The sequence below is a fragment of the Eumetopias jubatus genome, unplaced genomic scaffold (genome assembly GCF_037043125.1).
Source record: "Eumetopias jubatus isolate StellerSeaLion01/CBP00866 unplaced genomic scaffold, mEumJub1_p1.0 scaffold_10, whole genome shotgun sequence".
Classification (NCBI taxonomy): domain Eukaryota; kingdom Metazoa; phylum Chordata; class Mammalia; order Carnivora; family Otariidae; genus Eumetopias; species Eumetopias jubatus.
The window spans coordinates 70,135,997-70,161,846 of record NW_028274816.1 but is presented as its reverse complement, the minus strand read 5'-3'; the positions used below and the strand labels follow the sequence as shown (position 1 = coordinate 70,161,846).

The 25,850-nt window shown below is 46.0% G+C and overlaps 1 protein-coding gene across 3 annotated transcripts in view; it reads right to left on the bottom strand.

Moving 5' to 3' along the window:
* Window positions 1-25,850, bottom strand: part of SPECC1 (sperm antigen with calponin homology and coiled-coil domains 1) — a 272,584-nt gene that overhangs the window by 46,597 nt on the left and 200,137 nt on the right. For all 3 annotated transcript variants that reach the window (XM_028089512.2, XM_088027946.1, XM_028089511.2), the window contains exons 11-12: window positions 23,517-23,673; window positions 19,136-19,238 (exon numbers count right to left, since the gene is read on the bottom strand). In XM_028089512.2, the coding sequence (XP_027945313.1) occupies window positions 19,136-19,238; window positions 23,517-23,673 (260 nt within the window). The remainder of the gene's footprint in view (window positions 1-19,135; window positions 19,239-23,516; window positions 23,674-25,850) is intronic.

Sequence of the window (25,850 nt, the reverse complement as noted above, 5' to 3'; positions counted from 1 at the left end):
TCCCACTCCCCTTGCTTGTGTTCCCTCTCTCGCTGTGTCTCTGTCAAATAAATAAATCTTTAAAAAATAAAATAAAATAAAAAAACAAAAACAGCAGTATACGCATGCTATTTAGCAATGTGGAGGTAAATTGCAAAAGAATCATCAGCTCAGTGGGATGAAAGCACCTGATCCTAAGAGGGGATAAGAGAACTCTACTGGGTTCCTAGGATCTTTTATAGATTGTTATGGACTGAATTGTCCCCCCCCCCGCCCCCCCACCGACAAAGTTGTAGGTTAAAGCCCTAACCCCAGTGTGACGGTATTTGGAGGTGGGGCCTTTGGGAGGTGAATGGCTTTAGATAAGATGGGGGGGGGGGTTCCTCTTGATGAGATTAGTGTCTTTTTAGTAAGCTCAGGGAGTAGCCCCCACCGTTATCACTTTCAGAGCCATGTGAAATAAATATTTGTTATGTAAACCCCGCAAGTTTGTGGTATTCTGTTAGAGCAGCCTGAGCAGGCTAAGACTTAGATTTTCCATCTGGGCACATGTAACTGATAAAAATACAACAAAAAGAGCTCTTATATATTTTGAGGGGGAAAAAATGTGAATAGGAAAGCAAGCAAAGCGACTGTACTAGTATTTTCACAGAAGATATATTTCATTTCATATATAAATGGCTAACAAACTGATGAAAAGTGCTCAACTTGCATCTGTAATGAAAAATTAAAAGAGACGCCATTTTCTCCTCTTGGACTGGGAAAGATGAAGAAGAATATCTATACCCAGTAGTGGAGAAGGCAGGAGACAGGCACACTGTTTAAGGGATGGAAGCTTGAGTAACACTGCAGGAAAGCCACTTGATAATGCATCTCAAAATCCAAAGTGCAACATACCCTTTCATTAAGGAATGCTACTTCCTAGGAATTTAGTTTACAAAAATCTAGTGCAGGTCTAGGAAAGCGTGGTCAATGATGTTCATTACCACGGCACCACTTTTATTTTATTGACGTAAAATTCACGGAACACAAAGGTCACCCCTGAAACCACCTTGAAGTGTACAGTTTAGTGGCTTCTAGAACATTCACCACGTTTGGCAGCTGTTGCATTCCCATCACACTAACAGGAAATCCCATACCTGCTAAGTAGTCACTCCCTATACCCCCTGACCGCCAGCCCCTGGCAAACATTAACCTTTTCTGTTTCTGTGGATTTTCCTGTTCTGAGTATTTCGTATAAATGGAATCACATAAAGATGTAACATTTTGCATCTGCCTTCTTTCACTTAATACAATGTTTTCAGCGTACATGTGTGTTGCAGCCCTTCATTCCACTTTTCGGCTGGCTAATAGTCCACTGTATGGACATACACATTTTCTTTATCCATTCATCCATCCAGAGATTGTGCACTACAGCTCTTTCCACCTTTTGGCCACCATGATGGAGCCGCCGTGAACATTTAGGTTTCAACACTTATTTTCAATGCTTCTGCGTATGTACGCAGGATGGGGTTGATACTTCATATGGTGAATCTATGTTTGACTTATTAAGGAGGCCGAACCCTTTTCCACATTGCTTCACATTCCCACCCGCAGTGTCGGCGGTCACATCTGTGACCTGACTTGTCACATTTTTCATTTCGGTTATAGTACTTTTTGGCTCCAGAACTTCTGTTTGGTCCCTTTTTTACATTTTCCATCTCTGTGTTGACAGTCTTATTTTTGAGTGTTCTGGGCACATTTAAGACAGTTTCAAGTCTTCATCCAGTAGGCCCAGTGTCTGGGCCTCCTTAGGGACAGTTCCTATTTTTTTTTTCTTATGGATGGGCGAAACTTTCTTGTTTCTCTGCATAGCTGTAATTTTTTTTGTTGAAAACTGGCGTTTTGAGTATTATTATTTTTTAAAGATTTTATTTATTTTGAGAGAGAGAGAGAAAGCATGAGTGGTGGGGGGGGGCAGAGGGAGAGGGAGAAGCAGGCTCTCTGCTGAGCAGGGAGCCCGCTGCGGGACTTCATCCCAGGACCCCGAGATCATGACCTGAGCCAAAGGCAGATGCCCAACCGACTGAGCCACCCGGGCACCCCAATACATGTGATTTTTAAGTGCTCTTGAAAAATGCTGCCTGAGAAGCCACCTCTTCCCCAGGGGAAGTCCCTATGTCAGCAAAACAAAGGCAAGTCCTTGAGCCGATCCTTTAGGGAATCATCAGACAGGTCAAAACACACCCCCACAGGTCCCCAAGAACAAGGGCTGTGGTACTGCTAGCAAGTCACGTGAGGAATGCTGGCTGCCATCTATAAGGCTATTGCTGAGCTGGGAAGCTGAGGATGGTATGGGGGAGGAGTTAAGATGGCACAGAGATCTCTCACAGAAATTCTGTAGCTTCTCCCCTGCTTCGTTATGTGTTCTGCTGCTTGTCACAAGTTTTTGACTAGATTCCAGGGTTATGAAAAGGCTGGTTCTGACGGTTTTTGCCACCTTACTTGTTGCTTTTGTAGAGGGAGGGAGTCATGGATTTCTTTAGTCCCCCATTTCTCTGATGCCCTCATGGTACTATTTCTAAGGGTGGGTGTTAAGACAGATGTTGTGGATTGCTTTAATCAACCATCTTCTAACCCCCTCTAGGAGCTAGAAAGTTGAGAAGTGCCATTTCCGTGACAGCCTTGCAGTTCGTGTTCGGGACGTGATTTAGGATCTGTCAGTCACAGGCCCTTGCACGCAATGGACTCAGAACTGGGTCACCTGGAGGAAGAGGCATGGTTGGGGCATCCACTTTGCTGGTCCAGCCTACAGGAGAGGTGCTTTGATTCTGGAGCTGGCAACTCTGGTAGCAGGTTCCCAATTGTGCATCTTCCTGATCACAAAGGCCGCCTCCTTGGCAGGCCAGTTCTGATATGTAGACGTTGGGAGTCCTTCCTTCCTTCCTTCCTTCCTTCCTTCCTTCCTTCCTTCCTTCCTTCCTTCCTTCCTTCCCTTCCTTCCTTCCTTCCTTCCTTCCCTCCTTCCTTCCTTCCTTCCTTCCTTTCCTTCCTTCCTTCCTTCCCTTCCTTCCTTCCCTCCTTCCCTCCTTCCTTCCCTCCCTCCTTTCCTTCCTTCCTTCCTTCCCTTCCTTTCCTTCCTTCCTTCCTTTCCTTCCCTTCCTTCCTTCCTTCCTTCCTTCCTTTCCTTCCTTCCTTCCCTTCCTTCCTTCCCTCCTTCCTTCCTTCCTTCCTTCCCTTCCTTCCTTCCTTCCCTCCTTCCTTCCCTCCTTCCTTCCTTCCTTCCTTCCCTTCCTTCCTTCCTTCCTTCCCTTCCTTCCCTCCTTCCTTCCCTCCTTCCTTCCTTCCTTCCTTTCCTTCCTTCCTTCCCTCCTTCCTTCCCTCCTTCCTTTCCTTCCTTCCCTTCCTTCCTTCCTTCCTTCCCTCCTTCCTTCCTTTCCTTCCTTTCCTTCCTTCCTTCCCTTCCTTCCTTCCTTCCTTCCTTTCCTTCCTTCCTTCCCTCCTTCCTTCCCTCCTTCCTTCCTTCCTTCCTTCCTTTCCTTCCTTCCTTCCTTTCCTTCCTTCCTTTCCTTCCTTCCTTCCCTTCCTTCCTTCCTTCCTTCCTTTCCTTCCTTCCTTCCTTCCTTCCTTCCTTTCCTTCCTTCCTTTCCTTCCTTCCTTCCTTCCTTTCCTTCCTTCCTTCCTTCCTTTCCTTCCTTCCTTCCTTTCCTTCCTTCCTTCCCTTCCTTCCTTCCTTTCCTTCCTTCCTTCCCTTCCTTCCTCCCTCCCTCCCTCTTTAAAGATTTATTTATTTATTATTTTAGAGAGAGAGCATGTGAGCAGGTGGGGGCAGGGACAGAGGGAGACAGAGAGAGAGCATCTCCAGCAGACTCCCCACTGAGCACGGAGCCCAATGTGGGGCCTGATCTCATAACCCTATGAGATCAGGATCTGAGCTGGAACCAGGAGTCAGACACTTAACTGACTGAGCCACCCAGGCGCCCCATCTAGCCTATGTTTCTTTAATACTCCTAACAATTCTGTGAGCGGTCTCCCTTACTGAATAAATTCCTTTCTGTTTAAAGCAGCTGGAGTGGATTCAGAGGTCTGTAACAAACAGCCTGTGTGTGTGGCCACACAGTGTGCGGAAGAAATTCCAATGGAAAGTGGCAAGCAACTGGAAGGTCCATCAACAGGCCACTAGAAGGACACCTGGGTGGCTCAGCCGGTTACACATCTGCCTTTGGCTCAGGTCATGATCCCGGGGCCCTGAGATCGAGCCCCACATCGGGCTCCCTGCTCAGAGAAGCAGTCTGCTTCTCCCTTTCCCTCTGCTGCTCCCCCTGTTTGTGCTCTCTCTCAAATAAATAAATAAAATCTTTAAAAAAAACCAGGCCACTAGATAAAGTATTGCTTATGCCTACAATGAAAATCCACGCAGGAGCTACAAATAATAAAATGGCTGTATGTGTACTCACAAAAGGATGAACACAATGTACCAACTGCAAACACATTGCCTATCAATGTATGATTCTATTTTTGTGAAGTTTAAAGACATGTATTTGTACATTATATTCAAGGCAGTGGTTCTTAACCAGGGGTGATCTCTCCCCTCCCTCCCCTGGTGGGGGACATCTGTCAACGTCGGGAGACATTTTTGATTGTCTCAACTGGGACAGTGTAATGGCATCTCGTGGTGGAAACCAAGGATGCAGCTAAAATCCTACAATGCACAGCATAGCCCCATGATAAAGAACTGTCTGGCCTCACATATCAACAGTACCAAGGCTGAGACACCTTGATTTAAAGAAAAATATCAAACTGTTATTAAAAATGATACTTTTAGAGAGCAGGAGTGAGCAACAGAGTAGGAATTATGTCACTGTTTGTACACGATATAACATTTCATTTCCCCCCCAAGAATCAGGATTTTTTTAAATGGAAAAGATACAAATAAGGAATAAACCAAAGAACACAACTTATTTCTAATAATAAAAGGAACAAATGCTTAGGGTAAAGATTCAGAGAACACCCAAAGAGAAGATCAGTTATGATCCTTTTGATCCTTAAGGCACAAAACCCAATAGGAACTAATTGAAGAAAAGCGGAAATCTGTTCTAAGGATTTTATTGTTTCACAGAAACTAAGGATATCCGAAAGGAGGCTGCTACGGAGCCCTGACAAGCACCCGGAATCAGGGGACAGGAAGGTGTCCCATTTGTTTTATTACCTGGCCTTCTCCCCCTGCATTTTCTGTCCCTATAGAGGCTTTCCTCCTCATCTTTCCTGGTCAGGGTGGCCCTGGGAGGGGTCTCCTGGACCACACGCATCTCAGGCTCAGACTGGCAGGAGGAGTCACGGCACTCAGCATGTGACCACACACACAGGCATTCCCGGATTTACTGCGATTCAAGGACTTATGGTCGTGAAAGCCTACAAAGCAAAATCAGCAAGGCGAAAAGCCACATGAGGTCAAGTCTAGAAGAAACCAGGTGCAAGCCTCCAAGAGTCCTCTTCCGGTAAACTTAATTCCCCAGCAATGACTTGTGACAACACGAATGCAGTGCTGTCTTACCAAGGAAGCTCACCTGGGACTTGACCCTGGGTTTTTGCGGGAGGCTGGTCACGTAGGCGCCCTCTGCCTAGCACATTCCAAAACGCCACTACCAGCAGGAAGGCAGGTGTTCAGCAGAAACCACAGTGGTTTCTGAGCCTCTCCTATCAGTGCTGGGAATGGTGCGAAGTCTCCCCAAATCCAAGTTACCAGACACCAGTTAAGGGCCAACCTCATAAGCAGCCTTTGTAGGCGCAGCCTATAGGCAGGCCTGTTCCGTTGGCAAAAACATGGCTGCCAACAGCATGGAGCTCTGCATCAGAGTGATCTCGCACTCAGTTCTGGTTCCAAACTCCTGGGGGGAGGCTAACTGGCCCGGCTTCGGCTGGGTGCCCTCCCCGGCACCAGTCAGCAGTGAATGGGGGCGGGGGGGGGGTCACAGCTGCTTCCTTTTGATCCCCATCCATGAAGTTGAGACAAGTCCCGCCCCATCTGCTCCCCCTCACGGGGATCTCTGCAACACCCTTTGATACTTTCATTCAGAAAATAATTTTTATTACTCACGATTTCCTCTATCTGGGCAGACACACACAACTGAGAGTAGGAAGGGGAGCGTCTAGGCATCATGCTGGCTCCTGAGCTGAAACCCCTAGAAATATGGATTGCCGGGAGTTGAAAGTATGAATGTATTTCCCACAACCTGGGAAATAAGGCCCTTCATCTTTATTTTCCAAACAGATTCTACTGTTGCCTCAGGTTATTAGACAATGCCTGGTGCCGTTTAAAACGTCTTCAACAAATCATTGTGTCTCACACACAGTTGCAGATGCCGAGACCCGGGCTGAGAAAAGGCCTCGGAAGAATAGAGGCCAATGATGACATTCATCTTCTGTTGAGAATTTATCTTTATAATGAAGTCAGGAAAAGGACAATAAATAAATCAAAGCACTTAACATTCTTTGAATTGTGCATGTGGCCCTCCAGAGACCCATCTCATGAAAGAAAACAACAAAGAGAGCTCCACATGGCCTGAGATTCCACAGGCTGCCTGCTATTGGTCAAGCATATGCTAGCACTTGTCTGTGGGAACTCAGAAACAGAAAAACAGAAGTTGCGCGCGACATGGGTGTTCTTTCCAGATGCAAAATAAGATTTGTTTGGGACAACACAAAGACTGCTTTTTTTCTCTAACAGAGAAGAATATATAGCTCCCAGCTCATGAGCTCCAAACAGGTTCAAAGAGGTCTGTCTGTGCCTCCCTGATACCACAGTTATCCCTTGCTAGCCCAAGTTTCGCAACAAAATCTGGAAACTGCATAGACTCAAGATAGGTTTTGAAGTCAGTCTCTCGCTCTCCTAACACTTGCTTCTTGCTATCTGAAATGCAAGAACCACATACGATTTGAGTAATAGAAGATACTTGAATACATCTGTATCTCAGGGAGGGGTCCGCCAACTTTATTTGGCAAGGGCCAGATGGTAAATAATTTTGGTTTGTAGGTCATACAGCCAAAAAGGCTCTACTGTAATGACTCAAACCCTGCAGTTGTAGCACAAAAGACCTAAGGCAATATGTCTACAGATGACTGTAACTGTGTTCCAATAAAACTTTACTTATAAGAACATGTGGTGGGCTCAATTTGGCCCCTAGGCCATCGTTGGCTGAACACTGATCTGAGTTGCGGCTTAAATCCACTGTTACAGGACCAGATCCATATCATTATTATTTCAAATGACAAAAGCTTTGAGAATACAAAGTGTTGACTTTAACTGTCTTTAAAAAATAAGACGGGGCTAGGCCAAGAGAAAATTCTGAGTTATAGCATGTGCAATTCAAGGAAAGGACATTGGAAAGGACATCACTTGGAAAAGTGCGATTTTTCTTTTTCTTTCTTTCCTTTTTTTTTAACAAAGATTTTATTTGAGAGAGAGTGGGAGAAGGGGAGAGAGAGAGAGAGAACACAAGAGTGTACACAAGCTGGGGAAGAGGCATAGGGAGGGAGAAGTAGACTCCCTGCTGAGCAGGGAGCCCCATTTGGGGCTCAATCCCAGGACCCTGAGATCATGACCTGAGCTGAAGGCAGATGCTTAACTGACTGAGCCACCCAGGTGTCCCCTGTCATAATGTATGTTTGATGCAAAGAATAAATTTGGGTTATGAAGCATAACAATAAAGTGAATACCTGTGAATCCCACCTCCCAGATAAAAATTAGCGTACAGGGGTGCCTGGGTGGCTCAGATGCTCGAGCGTCTGCCCAGGGTCCTGGGATCAAGCCCTGCATAGGGCTCTTGGCTCAGTGGGGAGCCTGCTTCTCCCTCTCCCTCTGCCTCTCCCGCCTGCTCATGCTCTCTCCCTCTCTCTGTATCTCTGTGTCTTGAATAAATAAAAAAATCTTAAAAAAAAACAAACTAGAGTACCAATACCTTGTTCATCTCTCTGTTTTACTGTTTTATTTCAATTAGTTTTTAATATACAAGGTAGTTACACAGCTATATTTTTTAAAGTTCTACTTGATAAGATTTAAAATTTAAATTTCAGTTTCCTACCCCTCTACTTACCCCATATCTTTCATCTCCCCGATGCCCCACGTAAGCTCTTCCTACCATTGTTTTAAAAAATATTATCTTCACTGAGATATAATTCACATACCATAAAGTTAACTTTTGAAATGTACAATCCAGTAGCTTTTAGTACATTCACAAAATTGTGCAACTACTACCACTATCTAATCCCAGAACATTTTCATCAGCCCCAAAAGGAAGCCTGTGCCCCTAGCCCCTGGCAACCACTAATTTGCTTTCTGACTCTATGAATCTGACTACTCTGGACAATCCGTATACGTAGAATCATAGAATATGTGATTTTTTGCATCTGGCTTCTTTCTTTAAAAAAGATGCAATTTTAGGGGCACCTGCGTGGCTCAGTCGGTTAAGCATCTGCCTTTGGCCCAGGGCATGGTCTCGAAGGCCTGGGACTGAGACCCGTGTGGGGCTCTCTGCTCCATGGGGAGTCAGCTTCGCCCTCTCCCTCTGCCCCTCCCCCCTGCTCCTGCGTGCTCTCTCTGTCTCTGTCAAATAAATACATAAAATCTTTTTTTTAAAACATGCAATTTTAAAAATAATTTTTTTGTTAAAAATTTACATGCTCATTGTAGAAAATGAAATACTACAGGAAAGCATGAATAAATTTCAGTATTTAGCTAGAGATAATCACTGCTGCTAACATTTGTATAACATTTGTATAAATTTTTTTATAGAATTGGAATCATACTATGCAGACTGTTTTAGAATCTGACTTTTGACTTACAGTGTGCACATTTTTTCCAGCGCCTTTAAATATATTTGCCTAAAGCATGATTTTTAAAGGCTTTATAATATTCCATTGCACACATTATATCATAATTTCTTTGATTCATATCTTGTTGGAAATTTGTATCACTTCCAGTTTTTGCAAAATGATTTTAAATAAATAAAACTATAATAAACTTGCTTGAAATTATATTTTCACAGTCATAATTATCTCCTTGAAATAAATAACTAGGAACATAATTTCTGTGTTAAAGGACACACTGATTTTGGGCGCCTGGGTGGCTCAGTCGTTAAGCGTCTGCCTTCGGCTCAGGTCATGATCCCAGGGTCCTGGGATCGAGTCCCGCATCGGGCTCCCTGCTCAGCGGGGAGTCTGCTTCTCCTTCTGCCTGTCTCTCTCTCTCTCTCTGTCTCTTATGAATAAATAAATAAAATCTTTAAAAAAAAAAAAAAAGGACACACTGATTTTGACATTCCTGATACAATTGCTACATTTCCCTCCCAAAAGGCAGGATTCATCTACACTCCCACCAATGGTAGAACAGGATTCTCATTTTGCCCAGCTCATCACTTAAAAAAAAAACCTGATGTAGTAAGCAAAGAAATGACATCTCCTCCTTTTATTTGTATTTCTTTGATTACAAGTGAGAATGAACACTTTGCTTAAAATTTTAAAAATAATTTTAAATGATTAATAATTATTAAAATAATAAATTAATACTTTTTGGCTATTTGGGGCGCCTGGATGGCTCAGTCGGTTAAGCATCTGCCTTCAGTTCAGGTCATGATCTTGGAGTCCTGGGATCGAGTCCCACATCGGGCTCCCTGCTCAGCGGGGAGTCTGCTTCCCCCTCTGCCCCTCCCCCTGATCATGCTCTCTCTCTCTCATAAAAAAAATAATAAAAACTTAAAAAAAATAAGATTCTTTCTTTCACTCTGCCCCTCCCCCTCACTCGCTCTAAAAAAAATTAAAAAAAATTTTTTTGGCTCTTTATAACTATCATGCATAGTTAAGCGCTTAAAATTTTTTTTTTAATTTACATGGAGTTCGCCACATTGAGCTCAAGGCCCTGCAGCCATGAAGGGAAGGTATTCAAAGCTCCAGGAAGACAAGATGATCACTAACGCCCTTAGAGACCTGGCAGGGATGCAAGGGAACACCCAGGGCAAAGGGGTGCATGACTTTAGGTGTCACCAGCTACTCTCCTCTGGGGCACGGCAAAGGCCAAGCTACCACCCCTCCTTTCGCACTTAAACTCCCGCCCAGAAGCCTTGAGCCCCTTTTCCACTGGGAATGAACCCATGATCTATTCTCCAGTCTGGTCCCGACCCACCCTGTACCTTGCCCACCGTCATGCCCAGCCTGCCTTCCGTCCCTCCTTCTGCCCCAACAACCTCTTGCGCTCACGGCTCCCTCTGCCTGGCATTCCTTCTACCTCATCTCAACGGAGCTGGCTCTTCCTGTCATTCTGGGCTGAGGGGACCCATCATCCTCGGGCAGCCCTTCCCGACCGAGGCTGCCCCCGGTCACCCTGCACTGCTGCTCTGCGCAGTCCTTGTTCCCCTGGCCCTTCTTTTCTCTTTCTTTGTCGGCTGCCCACTTTGCTGTCTGTCTAGGCCTGGTTGCTGAGCACAGTATCCAGCAGGTGTTTTTGCTGAGAATATTTGCTGAGAATATGCACGTTTTTATAAAACTCAGTTTGGTGACCCCCACACCCCAACCTTGGACTAAAGCTAGTCTGATCATCCCTTGATCAATATTCATCGACTGACTGTCCTGGTCACCGTTGGAGGTGTCCCACGATGTTCTCCCAGAAACTGCCAGGAGCCTTCTCCTGTATGCCACACGGCTCCTCGGCCTGACGCCACACGGCTCCTCGGCCTGACGCCACACGGCTCCTCAGGCTGACGCGACACCGCTCCTCGGCCTGACGCCACACGGCTCCTTGGGCTGACGCCACATGGCTCCTCAGCCTCCTCAGCCTGACGCCACACGGCTCCTCGGGCTGACGCCACACGGCTCCTCGGGCTGACTCCACACGGCTCCTCAGCCTGACGCCACACCGCTCCTCAGGCTGACGCCACACGACTCCTCAGCCTGACGCCAGACGGCTCCTCAGCCTCCTCAGCCTGACGCCACACAACTCCTCGGCCTGACGCCACACGGCTCCTCGGCCTGACGCCACACCGCTCCTCGGCCTGACGCCACACGGCTCCTCGGCCTGACGCCACACGGCTCCTCGGGCTGACGCCACACGGCTCCTCGGCCTGACGCCACACGGCTCAGCCTGACGCCACACGGCTCCTCAGCCTGAAGCCACACGGCTCCTCAGGCTGACGCCACACCGCTCCTCAGCCTGACGCCACACCGCTCCTCAGCCTGACGCCACACGGCTCCTCAGCCTGACGCCACACGGCTCCTCAGCCTCCTCAGCCTGACGCCACACCGCTCCTCAGCCTGACGCCACACCGCTCCTCGGCCTGACGCCACACGGCTCCTCGGGCTGACGCCACACGGCTCCTCGGCCTGACGCCACACGGCTCAGCCTGACGCCACACGGCTCCTCAGCCTGAAGCCACACGGCTCCTCAGGCTGACGCCACACCGCTCCTCAGCCTGACGCCACACCGCTCCTCAGCCTGACGCCACACGGCTCCTCAGCCTGACGCCACACGGCTCCTCAGCCTCCTCAGCCTGACGCCACACCGCTCCTCAGCCTGACGCCACACGGCTCCTCAGCCTGACGCCACACGGCTCCTCAGCCTCCTCAGCCTGACGCCACACCGCTCCTCAGCCTGACGCCACACGGCTCCTCATCCTGACGCCACACGGCTCCTCAGCCTGATGCCACCCGGCTCCTAAGGTCCTCAGTGCTTGTCACCTTGCTCCTGCGGTCTCAGGGCTTGTGAAGTAAAATGAGAAGCCCCTCCAACTTTGATCCAGCTTCAGTTAAAATTAAAAGATAAAATGTGAATCACAACGCTATGTGATGGGATGATTTGGGAAAAAACAGTGTTGCTGACAACTAGATTTTCTTACTGAACTGTCTTACTTAAATTACCTTAGTAAACATAAGGAAGAGATAACTAGAGGATATTTATATGCCAGTGGATAGAGAAGCGTTGTGAAGAAAAACACTAGAAATCTGGGCAAAGGTCTTATTTGAGTTTAAACCCATGGAGCTCCTGTTACTGTCAAATGTTATTTCATTCAGTTTCCTGAGAAGGAGGAAGGAGCTCCCTCGGCTATTCAACTATTCACCAAAAGCTTCTGGTTTAATCTCTCAGGAATTAAAGCCTTTTACTAAGAAGCATACTTTGGCAACAAAGCTTTTGAGAGAGGTTACAAGATACTTATCAACATACAGAATATGTTATCAGAAAATGGAGGTTCACTTAAGCAAGAAATGAACTCGACAGACTTGAGATACATAACCCACTGCTCGCTCACTCTCTCTCTTTACATATGTGTGGTGTGGATTTTTCTCATTTGTCAGAAAATTTCAGAATCGTTAGGTCTTGTAGAGTTTGAAATAGCAATGCCTCTGGCAAATCCAAACCCAACCATGAAACTTGTTCTCCATAGTGTCTGTGGGCCAAGGGGAACTTTCTAGTGCTAAGGCTTTGGGAGTGCTGAAGTCCTACCAATAACCAGAAAACACTATGGGGGGCGCCCCGCAGTTGTGAAGTCAACCAGTTTTGCGCTGGGGTATCCTCTGTCGTTTCCCTTCCCGTCCTGAAGCCCGCAGACCTCAGCGAGGCTAAGGATGATCAGTGTGCTTGGCCTTCTGCCCTCTCTTCGCTGAGGGACCTGGCCTGGGACGCACTCTGATGAGTGGGTGGAATTCAGCTGTAAATCTCTGCAGAGTCCTTGTCCCTCCCAAGAAGGGTGATGAGGCACAGCCACCCCACATGTCAGCAGGTGGCCCCTTGGCTGTGTTCCTAGGGCCCTGCCGTGCCCTGGTCACTGTGGTCAACACCGGTGATTCGGTCAAGGTCCCAGAGCAAATTCAAAAGGATGAGTTCTGCCAACACCCTGAGTGAACTTGAAGCTTAGGGAAGCTGGTTCTGGCCCAGGGCCTCCAGGGAAGAGCCCAGCTGAGCTCACCAGGGCTTCTGACCCACAAAGTGGTGAGCTAATAATAAATGGGTGTCGTTTTGGCCACTAACGTACTAAATCATAGCAACAGAAAACTAAAAGAGTGGGGTGGCTGGGATCACAAGGTAACAGAGAGAATCCCATAGTTTCTTCTTCAGGGTCGGATTACTTATTATTCCTGGATGATAAACCAATGACGTCTTCTTCAAGACATTAGTGTTCCCATGGTTCACGTCTGTTGGTGCTTCTAATTTTTTACAACACACAGGCTTTTGGCAAGTTGAGATCCAGAACCGAAAGGGTTTTCTTCGATGGAGGCGAGACTTTTAGATCCGAGGTTCTCAAGGCTGCCTGCACATCAGCAGGACTGAGGCCCAGGATCCCTGCTCGGGAGATTGCAATTCCTGAGATGGCTCAACTGACACCTGATCTCAAGCTACATCACGCCAGACTTCTGACCTCTAAGTCATTGCGATGTGCAGGCAGCCTTGAAAATGATCCCTGGGCAGCAACATTCTAAGACACCCCCATGCTCTCTACTCCCTGGTGTGTCTTCCTTGATCCCTTGATCACGTTATGTCATGTGGCAAAAGGATCTGACAGATGGAATTAAGCTTGCTAATGACCTGGCCCTAAAACAGGGAGAGTCTCTGGGTGGGCCTAACCTCATCACATGAGGCTTTATTTATTTATTTAAAAAAATTTTTTTAAGGATTTTATTTGAGAGAAAGAGAGAGCACAAGCGAGGGCAGCGGAAGGCAGAGAGAGAACCAGGCTCCCCACTGAGCAGGGAGCCTGCTGTGGGGCTCCATCTCAGGATTCTGAGATCATGACCTGAGATGAAGGCAGCCACTTAACCAACTGAGCCACCCAGGCGCCCTGAGGCCTTATTTAAAGCAGAATTTTCTCAACCTGGAGGCAGAAGTCAGAGAGCCAAAGCATCAACATGAGCGGGATGTGATGGCCACTGGTGACTGAAGATGGAGGGGGCCACACGGAAAGAACCTGAGCAGCCTCCAGTTGCTGGGCGTGACCCTGGCTGACACCTGACGAGAAAACGGGGGCCTCCGTCTTACAGCCACAGGGAACCTGTCACCAGCCTGAAAGACACCGGTGGATTCTTCCCCAGAGCCTCCAAGGTGAGAACATGGCTCAGCTGACACCAGATTTCAAGCTATATCGTGCTGGACTTCTGACCTCTAAGAACTGTGAGCCCACGAACAGGTGTTTTAAGTCACTGAGCCTGGGACTTCGTTACACAGCAAAAGAAAACTATACCAGTGACTTCGAAAGCAATACAAATAATTGGCCATTTCTAGCCAAACTGTTTTCAAATTATATGTCCTATAGGAGGGAACTTAAATATCACTTTACATATTTCTTGTTACTATAACACTACTCTAATGCTTTGACACTTGAAGTCTGAGGCTATTAAAACCTTAAAACTCAGCCAGTTAAAACATGCTAAAAGTTAGGGATTCTAGCTTTGGAGAGGTAGGTGAGATGTAGGCAATCCCTACCTATGCCCTCCACCAAATAAATCACCGGTGTTGACCACACTGGCCAGGGCACGGCAGGGCCCTAGAAACACAGCCAAGGGGCCACCTGCTGACATGTGGGGTGGCTGTGCCTCATCACCCTTCTTGGGAGGGACAAGGACTCTGCAGAGATTTACAGCTGAATTCCACCCACTCATCAGAGTGCGTCCCAGGCCAGGTCCCTCAGTGAAGGGAGGGCAGAAGGCCAAGCACACTGATCATCCTTAGCCTCGCTGAGGTCTGAGGGCCTCAGGACAGGGAGAGAAATGACAGAGGACACCCCATTGCCAAACTGGTTGACTTCACAACTGCGGGGTGCCCCCATAGTGTTTTCTGGGTATTGGTAGGACTTCAGCACTCCCAAAGCCTTAGTGTTAGAAAGTCCTGGTTTCCTTGCTGGCTATCAGCCAGGGACCTCTCTTGGCTCCTGATGGGCCCCCTTCATCTTCAAGGCCACCAGTGGTGCACTGAGTCCTTATGATGCTTCAGAGGAAACTCCGGCTTTTAAAGCCTTCATGTGTTAGGTCTACCCAGATCATCTCCCTTTTGCCATAGATAAGGAGGAGATTATTTAAGGGTGAGGGTTACTGGGGGTCTTTCTTAGAATTCTGCCTATCACATCCACCATCTTGTCTCCTGACCCCCTTGAGAACCCTTTCTGGTATTTACATGAGAGATGCAAATTTCTGTCATAACCCCAAAGAAGGAATTAAAAGCAGATTAAAAAAGGGAGATATGTAGGGTTCCATGGGTCTGATCTAACCTTGGCTCGGGATATAGTTAATAGGCAGCCTGCAGACTTGAGAGTAATTTGCAAGGCCTTCCTGGAAGCCTGACTTTAAAAAAAAAAAAAAATCCAAGGAAATGTGAGTTCAGTAGAATGTCTAGAAAGGTCTCCTTGCTGAGAGCCACTTCAAGCCCAGTGCGGGCCTCACGCTGGAGTGTGTGTTCGTGTTCCTGGATCTCAGTCCTGGGGCTACCTCAACATGCCCAAAGCTCAACCTGGGGCTCAGCAGTGGGTGTGACCCACTGTTCTAACTTTTCAGAGCTGCCACCCCATGATACTTAAATTCCAACTGACGCAGTTGCTAAAGTGATGATGTCCTCATTCCGACCTTCCAAGCTTAGTACCTGGCATGGGATAAACCTTGATGAAAAGATGCAAGTCTTCTTTCCCTTCCCCAGGGAAGGTGAGCCACTGCTCAAATGTCACCTCCCTGACCTTCGTATGACAGTGGTGTTCAGACACCCAGCACTCCTAAGCCTCCTACCCCGACTTTTCTCCACAGTACACTCTAATATAGTATGTATTTTACTTTTTAATTTGAATCGTCAGTCCCCGTGAAGATGGAAGCTCCACGAGACCAGAGATTCTGCCTGCTTCGTTCGCTCCTGATTTCCCAGAACCTAAAGTATAACGTGGCACCAAACAGGCCCCTCCATAAAAATTCACTGAATTAATATATGGAGAGTTTTGACAGAACCTATCATGCTATACTTTGGTGAGCTAAAAAGAAAGTTCTTTCAAGTGAAAATGCACATGATTACTGGCTTTTTTTTTTTTTTTTTTTTTTAACTGAGCTGTCTGAGTTTTCTACAATTTATTTTTGGCTTCCTGAGTCGGAGAGAACAAGCTTCAGAAGGCTTAGGAGGCGTCTCAGACAAACAGGTCTAGACAGAGGATATTTTGTGAGGAGTAAATAAATTAGACACATATGATTTATGTTTCCCTCTAAATTTACAGAGATTTAACAACGAATGAAAAATACTCTTCAGGCAGAATGAGTTTTGGGTTTCATCAAGCGTAAAATGCTTTGAAAACTAGTTCAAGATGTTCACAAAACAAAACAAAACAGGGGCGCCTGGGTGGCTCAGTTGGTTAAGCGACTGCCTTCGGCTCGGGTCATGATCCTGGAGTCCCGGGATCGAGTCCCACATCGGGCTCCCTGCTCAGCAGGGAGTCTGCTTCTCCCTCTGACCCTCTTCCCTCTCATGCTCTCTATCTCTCGTTCTCTCTCTCTCAAATAAATAAAATCTTTAAAAAAAAACAAAACAAAACAAAACAAAACAAAAACTCACTGCAGCAGGAAATATAATTCTCACTCTGATGATGGGAAATAGCTGATTGTATAATCCCTCCGTGCAATCTAATTATAATAACACTACATGCCAAAGGGCCAATTCCTTCTGGAAATTTTAATTGTCTTTTCCTGTCCACCTTGCACTTCCCTTGATCCATTTCTGTAAGGTGGGGAAATGACAGCTCAGTCAAGTGTCTGTGACCACGTGTGGCTCAAGCCATGGCCAAGACCTTATTCCTGGCCTTTTTGAGCTTCAGTTTTCTGCCCCTTACCCTAGAGCCTCCTGGAATCAGCTTTCTCTCTCCCACTCCTTAAGGTTTTCCATTTCCTCAGCAGCGTGGCTGACATGCCGAGGGATGCCCTTGTTGGGGTGGCTTGCCTTTATGGGATGGTTTCGACCCTCAGAGTGGGCTGAAGCGGGGAGCGCACAGAGCAGCTAAAGGAGAAAACAATGCATCAGAAACAAAGCTCGTCCTCTGGGAGTCTCTCTTATAAGGGCCATTAACCCGACTAATTTTTTTTCTTTTTTAGCAGGAACCGGGGAAAAAAAAAGGTAATGTCAAAGACAAAAAAACACTTCTATTCTTGGGTAGAATCTGATTTTAAGACCCTTGACTCCTGCTATTACGAAGACAATCCCAGCTCTGCTGCTGCTCAAGTATCAGGGCTGCTCCTGGCTGTTGCTCGGTTCTTTCTTTCTCTGTCCCCGCCCCCCTCAAAGCTTAAGGTTGGGGAAGGAGTGCTGGGGTGCCAGAATCTTCAGAATCTTTAGAAAAGTAGGGTAAACGTATGGGAAAGCAGGGTCTGAGTGGCGAGAAGGGAGGAGATGGCAATTTTATTTTATTTTTAGTATTTAAAATTTATTTATTTATTTACTTACTTACGTAAGTAATCTCTGCACCCAGAGTGGGGCTCGAACTCATGACCCCATGATCAAGAGTCACATGCTCCCCCAACTGAGCCAGTCAGGCACGCTGGAGATGGCAATTTTAAAGAGGGTGGCTATTTAATGGGAAAGGGAACACAATCCACCTTACAGAAGAAAACACCGGAGAACATTTTTGTGTCCTTGGAGCAGACAAAGATTTCTGAAACAGGACGCAAAAAGCACTAACCACTGGGAAAAGACGGATAAATGAGACTTCATTAAAATGAAAGACTCTGTTCAACAAAAAAGCAAAAATTCAAGCCACCCTGGGAGCAGATATTTGCAATACATCTATCTGACAAAGGACGGGTACCCAGAACATACCAAGAGCTCCTGAAAGCAAGAGGGGAAAGACAGACAATCTGATTTTAAGATGGGCAAGAGACAGGGTGGGCACATCCCCAAAGAGATTACCCAGATGTCCAGTTAGCCTGTGGAAAAGTTCTCAGCCTCATCAGGCAGCAGGAAAGTGCAGATCCCAACCACAGTGAGATACCTCTACACACGTATCCCAAGACTGGTGCTATCAGTGAAAATGCAGAGAAACGATCTCTCCTCACTTGCTGGGGGGAGGCAAACTGTACAACTGTTTCAGAAATCTGTTTGGCACTATCTACCATGCCTGGATATAGGCACACCCGATGGCCCAGTAATTCCATTTCTAGGTGTGGATCCAGAAAGAATGAGCGCACCTGTGTTCTGAGAGACACGCACAAAAACGTACCAGCACCACGTCACGACAGCCCCGGCCAGGAAATAACTCATCTGTCCAGCAAGAATGGAAGGGGTAAACAGGCAATGGGTGTGATCACATAATAGGTTCCAAAGGGGTTAGAAAATGAACGAACTGGATAAGCCTTGATAACTTCACACCATAGGAGAAAGCTGGATGCAGACAGGACAGTTTTTGATTGCATTTATGGAAAGTTCCAGTACAGGCAAAACTAATAGAGCATTCAGGGATGCCTGCTTTTTGAGGAAAAGAACTGAGGACAACAGTTGTCTTTGGGAGTGGGAAGGGGGTAGGATCAAAAAGTCACACGGAAGGTTTGGGGAAATTGACAATGCTCTATTTCTGGATGGGAGTAGTGACGGCCTGGGTTTTCACTTCATAACAATCCATAAAACTATAATTTATATTTGATGAATTTTTATCTTTCTAGATGATACTTCATATAACAAAGCTTACACTTCTATCAAGTACTACTTCCTCGTGTAACCTTCCCAGAAGACAAATACTGTCCTGATAAACTGAAACTTTAAATGCAAACAGCCCCAAAGTAACAGAAAACTTCTGAAGGGCCACCTAAGTGGGGCCTTTGTGTCAATTAGGGAAAGGCACCCTCTTCGGGAAGGTGGTTTGGCAAAAGCTGCCTTCCCTGGACTGAAGCAGCCTGCTGGGTGCAATGCTTGCGGAGTTCATAGCTCCTCTGAGCAAAGAAAAAGCTGGCCCTTCCTGCAGGAGACGCAGACCTGCACTGAGGTCCATGGTTTGTTGGGTGGACTGGCTTTCAGTCCTACTTGCCTCTGTCTGGGCACCACAGCAAACTCTACTACCACTGGCAGCCCTCCCTAGGAGAACGGAAGGACAACAATTATACGCCAAGCGTATGCATGCACAGGACCAATACGGGCATAGGACTGCTGCTGCCCAGGGCTGGCTGGAGGTTGGCCGACGCTGTCACTTACCGCGTAGCCTTCTGTTTTCTTCTGGCACCATTTCAGGAGAGCATTGCGCTTGGAACCGCCATATTCCCGGGCCAAGGCAGCCAGCGGGTCTCTTCTTTCCACGCTGGTTAGAAAGAAGAGCACAGAGTAAAGAGAAGATGCTAATGTTTAGAACCCTCAAGTATATATGAAATAAATAACTAGATTAGAAAAGCAAAAGTCTAGGTCTATCCAGGGAGACTCAAGAGAAACAACCAAATCAGTCATATCAATGATACATTTCATTTTATGTTTCACGATATGAAAGAAAAATTGAATTGTACATTTCTTGGCTATCGGAAGTCTGGAAAGAGGCTGGTTTTGTTTTGTTTTGTTTTTTAAATCCATCTGTTGGCTCCATCCATCCAGCCCTTTATTTACTTAAGTACAGTATCATTTTAATTAAAGACACTATAGAAAAAAATACTCCGCAAGTTTCAAGGCTTCACCTATGTCTACATAACACATAAAAGGTAGACCGAACGGGCATTTAAAAACACCAGATTGGCTGCTTATGGAGAGGTGCTGGGAAGGGAGATGCACGATGAAAATCAGTAAAAACAACTCAAAAGAGGGTCTTTGCACACACCCAAGGTAGCACTCCTCAGTTTGTGCTACACTAACTCAATTCTGAGCACCTGTTTAGCCAAAGGAAATGATTTTACTAACTAATACACGATAGCATTCCAAGAGCAAGAGCTTTAGGTGTCCCGTTCTCAGTTTGCTGTAGACATCTGTTAATCTTTACACTACCGAAGATTATCCACATACTACCAAGAGATTTAAGATCACACAGTTTCTTCCATGATGACTATCATGAACTGAGAATAATATTCCTCCAGCATTGGAACAGCATGCAGGAGGAGAGCAGAAATAAAACAGTTGATGCATCTCTGGAACATCAACTGTTAATAGGCAACAATTTAAGAGTACATTCACTCCCGAACAACATGGGGATTAGGGGTGCTGACCCTGCACACAGCTGAAAATCCATGTACAACTTTTGAACCCCCCCCACCAAACTTAACTACTAATAGCCCACTTGTGGACAGGAAGCCTTATTGATAACATATAGTTGATGAACACATATTTTGTATGTTATGTATATTGTACACTGTATTCCTACAATAAAGTAAGCTAGAGAAAAGAAAATGTTAAGAAAATCATAAAAAAGAAAAAATAAATATACATTACTGTATTGTATTTGTCAGAAAAAATCCACATATGAGTGGACCCGTGCAATTCGAAACCCGTGAAACAGGATTTACCCCTAGATATATATATATCATCAGAGCACATATTCAAGAATGCTCATAGCAGCACTTTTTTATACTACAAAACTGGAAACAATCAAATGTACATCCTCAGGAAAATAGGTGAACAGTGGTGTATTCATACAATGTAATACTATACAGCAATAAAAACTGATGAATTACAGGTGTATGCAGTAACTTGAACGAACAAACAGGAACAATTCTGAAATAAAAAAAGAAAAAAACCACAACATGTGTCCATGTATATAAAATTTTCAGTGTAGTAATATATTGTTGCTATTGTTTGGGGATACAAGCATACACACCGAGACTGGGAAAGAAAAGCAAAGGACGACATATATCATAGAGACAGTGATGACCTTGGAGTGGGGCAGAGAAGGGGGGCTGACAGGAAATTTCAATGGTAATAATAATTTTCTTTTCCTTAAACTGGAAGGTCGATATCCAGCTGCATTGTTGTTCTTTATGCCTTACACATATTTTATTGTTACTATTTTGTATCATTCTGATACTTAATAAAAATACTTTTTAAAAAAAGATTTTATTTATTTGAGAGAGAGCAAGCGAGCACGAGCGGGGGGAGGGGCAGATGCAGAAGCAGGCTCCCAGGACCCTGGGATCACGACCCGAGCCAAAGGCAGCCGCTTAACTGAATGAGTCACCCAGGCGCCCCTTAATAAAAGTACTTTAAAATATTTTTAAGGAGTAATGGGATGATTCCAGACCTCAGCAATCTGAATTAAGGCAGAGAGATTTTTAAGAGAACGTCATAACTGAATTAAAATTTTTGTGTAATTTGATGGCTATTGTCCCTTGCACCTTGGCATATTTGTCAACTTAAGTCCATGAGAGTTTCTGTGGTCAGAGTCACTGTTAACTATGAAGTTACAGTAACTTTGCCTGTGTTTGTTACTTCATCACTTAGAACTGAATTTCTAGGTCTGACAAACTAGGGAAGATTGAAATGAAGGTTTGGAAAAGAGTTTCTGTATCTGTGGATGCCCAAAATACTAACTGAACAGGTTTCTTTAAAAAATAAGTTTAAATAGATACCATGCGCTCTCCAAATTAATAATAATAGGATGAGAACTTCCAAAACAAGTGATTTCTATCCTGTCATTTGTTTGTCTCAATGACGTGAATACAAAAATAAAATAACACATTAATCTCCACTAATTTAATCTTTCATGATGAAGGGTATAATATAAATTGCATATTAATATACACATAGCCTTTTTGTACGCATTTCTGGCATAAAGAAAAGAGCAGTTTCAGGAAAGCACTAATTCTGGTCCTTAAAACTAGTTTTGATCACTTAAATCTCCTGTGCATAAACAAGGCTAATATGCAGTATCTGGGGCTTTAAGTTAAATCTCTGAAAGATATGACTTCATCTATTTGGGTCCAAATATAAGCTACACCCAAAGATATGACAAGAGCTGAACTTATTCAGACTTTCATAAAATCCTTTTACAATACTCATAACGGGAGTTAGAATGTTTGTTACATAGCCGTTACTACCAAAGTGGCTAGTTTTGTATATTCATCCATCTACCCATTCCAACGCACCGGCTGGATGCAATGCTGCGTGTGTAGCATGGCCCAGGGGGCCGGGGAAGAGATCAAAGTGTGAGTTGAGATATTTACTGTGTACTAAAGTACAGCCTAAATAAATGGGGACAAAGGCACACACGCGATGCAACAGTGCATTAAATACCCGAATCGGCGTAAGACACGGAAGGCAGAGAAAGGGGGTGTTGATGCCACTCGGGTGGCTCGCTACCACCTCGTGGAAGGTTTTTTTTTTTTTTTTTAATTTTATTTATTTATTCGGAGGGACAGAGAGAGCAAGAGAAAGACAGCACGAGCGGGGAGGAGGGGCAGAGGCAGAGGGAGAAGCAGATTCCCCACTGAGCAGGGAACCCGATGCGGGGCTCGATCCCAGGACCCTGGGATCAATGACCTGAGCCGAAGGCAGACGCTTAACCGACTGAGCCACTGGGACACGGGAAGGTTTGACTTTGCAGGGGAAGCACTTAGGAGTGTGAAAGGACAGGAGGGAGACGATTCAGGCCAGGACCCTGTGAGCGGTGGCAAATGCTCGTGTTAGCTGCAGAGGCTGAGAATAAAAGTGGCAGGTGAGCTGGGTGGGGCTAAGCTGCGCAGACCGGAGGGAGCGGAACGAGGAGCGTGGGTGGAAGGGCGCATGACGAGTCACAGGAGGTTTCTGAGAAGGTCTGCACGGGATGCACTCCGTGTTTTCGAAGACGGACTCCACAGGGAGAAGCAGTGGACAAGGGGAGGGTGGGAAGTGGCTGGAGGCGGCTTGCTGGGGCCTGGGGGAGCAGGGGCACTGAAGAGGGAGGATGTGGCAGAGGTGGGAGCCATGCCAGGCCTCTGGTGGCCGCCCTGGCAGTCTCTGTCCCTTCTCGCCCCCACTCCACCTCTCACGTCACTGCTAATGTGCTCTTTCGACACTGACTTCAAAATGCCCCTCCAATCCTTCCTATACGTCACTGTTTTCCTGGACCACTACTCCAGATCCAAATCCTGCAAACTCAGTGGTTCCCCACTGCTTTACCAAAATGAGTACAAACCTCTAACCATGGCAATGAAGACCATTCGCAAGGGGACTCCAACCCACCTTTCCAGCCGTGATATCCTGCGCACCTACCCGCCTCCCCAGCAGATACCAGCTGCTGATGGTGTGTCTGCCGGGGCCCCTCCCCTCCTGAAGCCCCCAGGCTAGTCTAACCAAAGGAAACCACCCCCAGCCCCCTGAATGTTGTGCAGAGCTCCTCCGGGGACCCCTGCAGGCCCCCTGGCAGAAATGCTGCCTCCCCGCCTCCAGACTCCTTGACCCAAGTAACAACCCCCCGCAAGAGTCTGCATGTATTTCTGTTTTTACAGCCCTTTTTTCGCTTTGCACAGTCCTGCTGTCCAGGGCCCTCCTCCCTCATTGAAGGCAGGTACTGTGTCTGGTTTCACTCAGGAAATATACGTCAAGTAAACTGACCACAGGGGGTAAAACAGAAGGAAGACTACAAGGTCATCAGCCCAGTGATGTCTCACTGTATAAAATGTGATACCTGAGTTTGCTCTGTGGTTTCAAGCCCCCGGTGGAAGCGCTCAGCAGCCTTGTGTTCCCGAAGCCCAGAGAAGGGGGTCTGCTCAGAGACTCCAGGGAGGGACTCTTCCGGAGATAAGGGTCCGGTTTCAGGTCCTCACCCCTTCCCTTTAGGAGATCTGTGTGAAGAACAACATAATCACCTATTCCTGAAGAAGAGAAATTTGAATGATCATCACACTTTCTTCTCAAGTACAATAGAATTCTCATTTTCTTCCTAGGTACAAATATGTAATAAATATAGATTTAGAGAGTTTCTGGATTAAGGAATAAAAATGCACATAGGGACATGGCCTTTTCTAGAAAGGATTCTCCAGGCAGGACTGATTGCATAATTCATAGACACAAATGCCAAATTAGCCCCTCATTCAAAAATTAAGAATTTCAAGATGGCACCCGCAGAGCCTTGAGCCAAAGCCCTTCTAAGCACCCTGCCCAGACCCCCACAGAGCCTGCCCTGTTCCCAAGTAAAGCACTTTGTTTTAGTCGATGGGCATCTGAGAGAGACAGAGAGCTGGCAGGAAGATGCCCAATGGGATTTTCAAGTCACAGGTGGCAGCAGACAAAAACCTGGGTACCAAGAATGGTAACGATTTTACAAGAAAAAAAAGCCACTCCAGTCATAGGGTCTGGCTTGCTAAAAATAAGCAAACGTACATTCTTTGAAGGCTCCTCTCTGCTGTTTTAGTAGGAGTCAAAACAGGTTAATGAAACAGGCTGAATCCTCCAGATGATAGTCCCTCAAGGACCACAAGAGCACAGAAATTTCCAGAGTGTCTGGTTTGTATTGACAGAGGCAACAGGCGCTCAGAGGATGGGGTGACTTGCTCAATGCCACACGACAGGCCTCTGTGACCAGGCTGGGCCCACGGTCACCTCCTATGACACCATAAATAGTGATGGAAGAAAACAATACTTGTACGGCTAAGAGCCGCCAATTATGGGGCGTGAAGCAGGGAGTGAGGCTAATGAGCTTGGAAGAGAGGAAAAACAGTGCTTACATCACTAAAGAGAACAACAAAAACAGTGCATTAATCCCGTTTTGGTAGCTTCTGATGACCTCAAAGCTGGCAAGGCTAGCCTGAAAGCAAAGCAGCTTTTACCGTGTAATCCTTTTTTAGTATAGTAGATAGAATCATCCGGGTAGACAGGTGCCTGGTGGGGGCCAAGGGGGAGGGGGCGCTGACAAGGAACTGTTTACTTCAGGGCAAGAGCTACTGTGGTTTGAGCACCAGGATTTAGCGTGTCACTTAAAACCACAGCTTCTTTACACAAAAGGTAAAGTGGGAGGCATAGAGGAGACACAAATATTATGACCGAAAGCTCCCCTGGCACACTTCAATGTGGTTAAGATGGTACGTTTTGCGTTACGTGTATTTTAGCCACAATTACAAAAAAAAAAAAAAGAAAAAAAAAAAGGCTTGCCTAGGTACACATCACTGTGCACATAACCAAGTTATCCCCAAATTTCCACTACACAGCAAGCGTAGAGAATGCAAATCAGGTGGGTTTCCAACACCCTGTGCTGACCTCCCTTCCATTTCTAAGAAGGGAGTGCTCGGTTTGCACAGAAATATCATGACCTGCTCTGCTGGACTTACTCACCCCTTCTGTTTTTTTCTTATTCTCCTGCCCTTAGACACCATTTCCTTCTTCCTTGGAGTCATTATTATGACTCCAAGTGCTATAAGACACTTTTATCACTTCTTTATGAGGCTGCTGATCAGAGTAATCTCCCGCCTCATTACCAAAAGGCAGCATGGTAGAAAGAATCAGAAGAAATCCTATCCTGGTCCCAGAGCCATTCAAAATCGGGGGGGGGGGGGCATTGTAAATCACTTAATCTCTGTAGGGCTTGAATCTCTCACATGTAAAATGCAAGGGATGGGCTAAGGTAGTCTTCAAATTCTCAGTATCAGTGAGTCTAAATATCTCAATATCTTTAAGTCTAAAATCCTCTTGTGCCATGAAAAAGAAAACGAAATTCAGAGGTGGAAAAAAATAAGGTGGTGAGGTAAAAGACTTTCCAGTCAAAAAGTGAAACTTATCTCATAGAAACAACTGTTTTCAGAATAAACCTATGTTTGACCATAATCTAAAAGAAGAACAGTGGGAATTCCTTTTGCTTCCGTAGCTGTGTTACAGAAATTTGGTGTGACGCTTAAAAACAAGGGATTTCTATCGATGCAACCTGGATTTCTGGCTTTCTTCCAATAGGCACCAGTCAATAATTCATTTAGTGTTCATCTTTTGTGTTGACTTACAACAAGGGCCACAGGGTCATATACACACATTT